Source organism: Humulus lupulus, unplaced genomic scaffold, assembly GCF_963169125.1.
Source record: "Humulus lupulus unplaced genomic scaffold, drHumLupu1.1 SCAFFOLD_27, whole genome shotgun sequence".
Taxonomy (NCBI): domain Eukaryota; kingdom Viridiplantae; phylum Streptophyta; class Magnoliopsida; order Rosales; family Cannabaceae; genus Humulus; species Humulus lupulus.
Genome location: NW_026908703.1, coordinates 79,615 through 85,766, shown reverse-complemented (window position 1 = coordinate 85,766; position 6,152 = coordinate 79,615). Strand labels below are relative to the sequence as shown.

General features: G+C 27.6%; 1 protein-coding gene across 1 annotated transcript; it reads left to right on the top strand.

Annotated features, from left to right (window-relative positions):
- Positions 1-1,797: 1,797 nt before the first annotated feature.
- LOC133810889 (probable caffeine synthase MTL2) lies at positions 1,798-3,463 on the top strand. The gene is made up of 4 exons (XM_062246091.1): positions 1,798-1,900; positions 2,003-2,428; positions 2,544-2,804; positions 2,899-3,463. The coding sequence occupies exons 1-4, from the start codon at positions 1,826-1,828 to the stop codon at positions 3,298-3,300; spliced, it is 1,164 nt and encodes a 387-aa protein (XP_062102075.1). The 5' UTR covers positions 1,798-1,825; the 3' UTR covers positions 3,301-3,463.
- The last annotated feature ends 2,689 nt before the right edge of the window (positions 3,464-6,152 follow it).

Sequence of the window (6,152 nt, the reverse complement as noted above, 5' to 3'; positions counted from 1 at the left end):
TAGGAAGATAAAGGAATGGAACATAGCAGCAATGGGGAAATATGTGTGGGCAGTGGAAATAAAGAAAGATTCCTTATGGGTAAAATGGATTAATGCAGTATATATCAAGGATACCAACTGGTGGACTTATAAAGCACCAAGCATGAGCAGCTGGTATTGGAAGCAACTAGTTAAAGTCAAGGAGAAATTAAAGGACCTACAGATGTTGAAGCTTTTCTCAAGAGGAGAGTATACGATGAATGAAGGGTACCAAGCTTTGGTTACTGCTAAGCAGCCGGTGAAGTGGTACAAGGAAGTCTGGAATAGGATTACAACACAGATTTATATTATGGCTTGCTGTATTAGATAGGCTGCAACTGAAAGAGAGGCTATTCAGATTTCATGTAGCTCCAGATGAATATTGTCTGTTCTGTGGAACAAAAAAGGAAAATAGAGAACATTTATTTTTTGAATGCCATCTGTGTTTTCAAGCTCTGAAACAAATCAAAGAATGGTTGGATTGGCGTACAGCAGCAAGTACAATACAGAAATTACTGAGATGGGTAGCTAAGGCAAGGATGACAAGATTCAGAAAACAAGTGTATTCAACTACTGTTGCAGCTCTGGTTTATCATCTATGGTGGTGTAGAAATGAGGCATTGTGGAATCACAAAGTATATAGAGTGAGCATATATAGTTGTAAGCAGAATTCAAAGTAATGTAAAAAGTAGAGTTAGGAATTATATGCCGAACAAAATACAACATATAGATCAAGATTGGTTTAACCAGTTGTAATAGAGAAATGACAGGCCAAATATGGTGCTGAGATAGTCGTAAAGTGTTTGTTTTTTAGCAATATACAGATCTGAATTACCAAAAAAATAATAATTAAACAAATAAAATAGGATATTTTGAGATATTTTACAATGATAATTATTTAAAAATAATAAATAATTAAAAAAATTAAAATATGATATTTTTTTAGATATTTTACAATAATAATTATTTAAAAATAATAAAATCATATGTTTTATAACTTAGATAAAATATAATTACACTGAAACTCACTTATTAGAATAATATCATATTAAATATATAATATAATCTATTGTCAATTATTAATAAATTCCTTTTAAAAAAAAATAGCAAGAAACTTAAATTAAAAATTCACGTATAATATTTAATACTACATTAAACATATAATATATATTCTCTTGTTGTCTTTCTCAAATTAAAAAATTAGAAGAAACATAAACTTAAACAAAAATAAATAAATTATTTAACTAAAATAAGATATTTATTTGAAATTTATATGACATTATTATAAATTTAATAAAAATAATTAATATATTTTATAAATAAAACTAAACATACGTGAACATGTCGCTTGTATCTAGTATATAAATATATATATTTATATAGCATATAAATATATATATTTATATAGCATGCATACAACAAATTACATATACATTAGTTATTAGTTAGAAAATAATATACTAATTAACGACCCATAAAAAACTTAAAAAGTGAATATATTTTTAAAATAAAAACTAATTGAACAAAAATAATATATTAAAGTTATATACTCTTAAATAAATAAATAAATAAAATGATAATGGTTCATTTACTATAATTTCTTAAATAATATTGTATACATTCACATATGCTTAATCTATGCCGTCGGATTTATTTTTAATTAATCCAACGAACTACAACAACTTTGAAATTTGTGAAGTGGTATCGACAACACATTGTCATTATAAATAGTCCTCATATCCCATCACTTTTCTTAATATTTCATCTCAGCATCTCTCATCCACACAATCATACGAAGAAAAAAAATATGGAAGAGAAGCAAGTTCTCCACATGAAAGGTGGTGTCGGCAAGGAAAGCTACGCAGAAAACTCCTCACTTCAAGTATGAACAGTATACATAAATATATGTATGTGTATATATATATATATTTCATATATCATCTGACTGTTAATATATATGTGTGGTGATTATATAATATTGCAGAAGATGGTTATTTCAAAAGTGAAAGCCACGGTGGAAGAGAGTGCTTTGGAAGCTTACTGTAATATATTCCCAGATTGTATGAGAATAGCTGACTTGGGTTGCTCTTCCGGGCCAAACTCTTTGGCTGTTACATCTTATATTTTAGATGAAATAATAAACCAAATGACTATGAAGAAGAAGAAGCCATTGACATTCCAAGTGTTCCTCAATGATCTTCCTGGAAACGATTTCAACACTGTCTTTCAATCACTTTCGAGCTTCTATGAGAGGCTGAAGAAGAAGAAGAAGAATGAGACGGGAGGAAAGTTTGATCGTCCCTTATGCTTTGTCATGGCCATGCCAGGGAGCTTCTACGAAAGGCTTTTCCCTAATAACTTCATACAACACTTCTTTCATTCTTCTTACAGTTTACATTGGTTGTCCAAGGTATATATATAAAATATCATGATTTACTATTATTAAATATTGTTTAGACGACACTTATTTGAAATTATTGTTTTATTCGACCAAAGATACTAAATTTATATTAATATGTTTCAAGACTCCCAAAGGGTTGGTTAGCGAGACCGGAGAAGCACATAACAAAGGGAATATTTATATTACGAAAGCAAGTCCTGATGTGGTTGGGAAAGCATACTTGAGTCAGTTTCAAGAGAATTTCACAACCTTTTTAAGGTATCGTTCAGAGGAAATTGTCACTGGTGGATGTATGGTACTAACAATGATGGGCAGTGCTACAAGTAATGACCCTAAACATAAGATGGAGATAATGGGGAGGGCGTTGAATGACATGGTCTCCCAGGTACCATTTTGTGTAATATAATATATATAAACTTTATTTAATGTACATGCAAATATTATATATATATAATAATAATAATAATCTATTATTTTAGGGTATAGTTGAAGAGAAAAGTTTGGACAATTTTAACATGCCAGTGTATTGTCCCACTGCGAAAGAAGTGAGAATGGTGATTGAAGACGAAGGATCTTTTGAGTTACAGAAGCTTGAAGTTTTCGAAATTGCTTGGGATGCTGGGTTCAACGAAGAAAAAGGAAAAATCAATAATAGTACTAATGTTGATGAAGATAATATAGATAAATACAATAGAGGGAAGTATGTTTCAGATTATATGAGAGCAGTTTTGGAACCTATTCTGATGAAACAATTTGGAGAATGTATCATGGATGATTTATTTGAGAGGTTCACTCACAAAATCATCGAATCAATGGCCAATGAAAATTGGCACTACATAAACTTGGCTATTTCTTTGACAAAGAAACAAGGTTACATTTGAAGTAAATGGGAGGGAAAGTATGTATCTTATTTTGTTTTATTTTATAATCTATAAATATGGCACTATGTAATGCTAGTTTACTAATTTCTTGTGTGAGAAATAACTATATTTCAATCAATTATTGGTAAAAATAACACAAATGTTTGAGCGTTTGTTTATGACAGAATTATTAATTGAATGCATGTCCGTATTTTTTTAAAGATAAATTTTAAAAGAAATTATCCTATGCTTAATTTGTTTTTTATTGTTTAATTATTAGAATACTTATTAAAAAAATAATAAAAAATGTTACAACTAAAAATTGTTATGTTACAACAAGGTTATAAACACCAACTAATAGCATTGTAAAACCCGACCAATCTATATGCACTTTAGAACACTTTACATATATATATGAGGTTTATTGATAAAAAGTCCATAGAGAATATATATATATACACTTGTAAAATGGGTTAAATATCTTCTCATCGTCTTCCCTATAAGTGTAATATTCCTAACATATATATTGTAATAAATTAGGTATTATTTCACTTAGTCCACATATATTGAACTAATTAAAATTTTACAGGCACGTATGATTATTGTGTCGAAATCCTTAATTTATGTATTTCTCTTGTTTATAAGCACATTTTTGTCTAGTTAATTAATTTTATCAAACTATTTAAATTCAGATAACTTATTAAGATATACATACATAATATATGTGCTTAATACTTGCACTAAACGAAACAGCTTTTTTTTCAAATATTTATATATTTTATTTATAAAATTTATTAATTATTTTTATTATATTTTTATGATTGTCATATAAATTTTAAATAAATAAATATTATTATATATATAAAAAAATGGCATAAACATATTAAAATAAAGATTAAACCAAAACATTGTTTATAATTTTTTTTTAAATAATACGATAACCTTTAAGATCACAAACTACCATATTTAAGGTAAAAAAAAATCATGATATTCAAATCACACCCCAATGATTGGAGAAGAAACTTCTTTATTTTTAATAGAAGATAATTGATATTCTAATTTCTTATTTAGTTACACATTCATACTATTTGTAACATAAGACACTTATATTCTATATAATATATTTAATACGTATTATATATTATTGTAATAATAATATATAATAAATAATAAAATAAATAAATAACATCTCAAAACTCTACTATAAAGATAAAGAGTGGTACCAACTTGGTTTAAAAAACAAGAATATCATATCACACCAATGTATGACATAGTCTTTTTTCCGTACGATGATATGAATTTATATTATAAATGTCTATTTAGACGTAGTAGATATGTGAACACAATAATATATGTGATCCAAATGAACTAATATCTATCAAATACTCTTTATTTTTTTTTGTTCGCTACCACAGTACGACTACGTCATGTTATTTATTTATGTTATTATTGCAAATTGATATAATAAATACAGAAATAAAATTATAATAATAATATTAGACAGAAAATAAGAACAACGTTGTAATTGACCAACATAGTATGATCATTAAGCATGCGATTACAAAAAGAATACCTACTAATATTTTTCTTTGGTTTTTATATATTGGATTTACTTCGGTTCACAAATAAGTACATTATTCCTGAGGAAACAAAAGGAGTTTGAACACTAAAATAATAGGGGTCTCTTACTTCGGTTCTTAAGTAAGAAATTGTTGCAATATATACTTTAAATTTTGTTGTGATATCACATCCAAAATTATATGTATTTAATTAATTTATTTAGGGTTCTTTCATAAATACTCATTTTTTATGATTTTTTTTTTTACATTTTTACTAACTCAAGTTTTCAAAAATACGATTTTAATATTTCAAATTTACAAAAAGACAATTTACGCTAAACATCATCCCACAGAAAAACAACATCAAAAAATTCATTATTAAATGCGACACGACAACAATACAGTGTTGAAAAAGAAATTAGACATCAATTCATTGCATAATTCAAAATAAACTAAAAAAAAAAAACAACCTCTCCTTGTATTTTTAAATGTATCAAAAATAAACTTAAAATATGTCTCAAAACAACTAAACATATATCCAAAATAAACTAAAAAAAAAACATTAAAAAACTTACCAATGCATTTTAAAATGTGTCAAGAAAAACTAAAAATTTACTCAATGAGAAATCAACACAACAACATAACAACTATACATAAACTTAAAAAACTAAAAAACAACATGAAAACAAATATACATAAAATCTAAACAACACAAAAACAAAATGATATTAGTCAACTATACATAAACCTAAACCTATACAATATCAACCCAACATAAACTAAAAAATAACATTAAAACAATGACTGAGTTTGTTTGACAAATGCATGACTAGTATTTTGTCTTTATTCAATGACTATATAAAGGTTATACAATTTGGTGACACGTATCACTACTCTTATCTTGACACTACAACAAATTTGATATACAATGACTCCCTACAAAGCCTTGCACCATTGGTGTAAGACATTAAAACTTAGCAGGGATTTTAAATGTTTAATGGTGGGAGACATTGAAAGTTTTTATTAGTGGCTACAATTGGAAGACATTAAAAACGGTGGAAGACGTTGAAAATATGTTGTATACGTGGCCAAGGGGATATCCAACGTCTCCCATGGGGAGACGTGGGACACGTGGCACATCTACCAGTGGAAGACATTTCATGTATAAGTGAGACATCCAACGTCTCCCACTGGAAGACGTGGGACACGTGCACAACAAGGAAAATGAGCCTTTACTTCGGTTTTCGCTAAAATTCGCAACCGCAGTAGTTCGAAGCGAAGTAAAAACTAGTTAAAAACTGAAGTAGAATCTCC

Excerpts from the sequence above, each read along its gene's own strand:
- LOC133810889 (XM_062246091.1), top strand. The coding sequence starts at position 1,826 with ATGGAAGAGAAGCAAGTTCTCCACATGAAAGGTGGTGTCGGCAAGGAA. Across the intron at positions 2,429-2,543 it reads GTTTACATTGGTTGTCCAAG|ACTCCCAAAGGGTTGGTTAG; the intron begins GTATATATATAA and ends ATATGTTTCAAG. Across the intron at positions 2,805-2,898 it reads TGAATGACATGGTCTCCCAG|GGTATAGTTGAAGAGAAAAG; the intron begins GTACCATTTTGT and ends CTATTATTTTAG.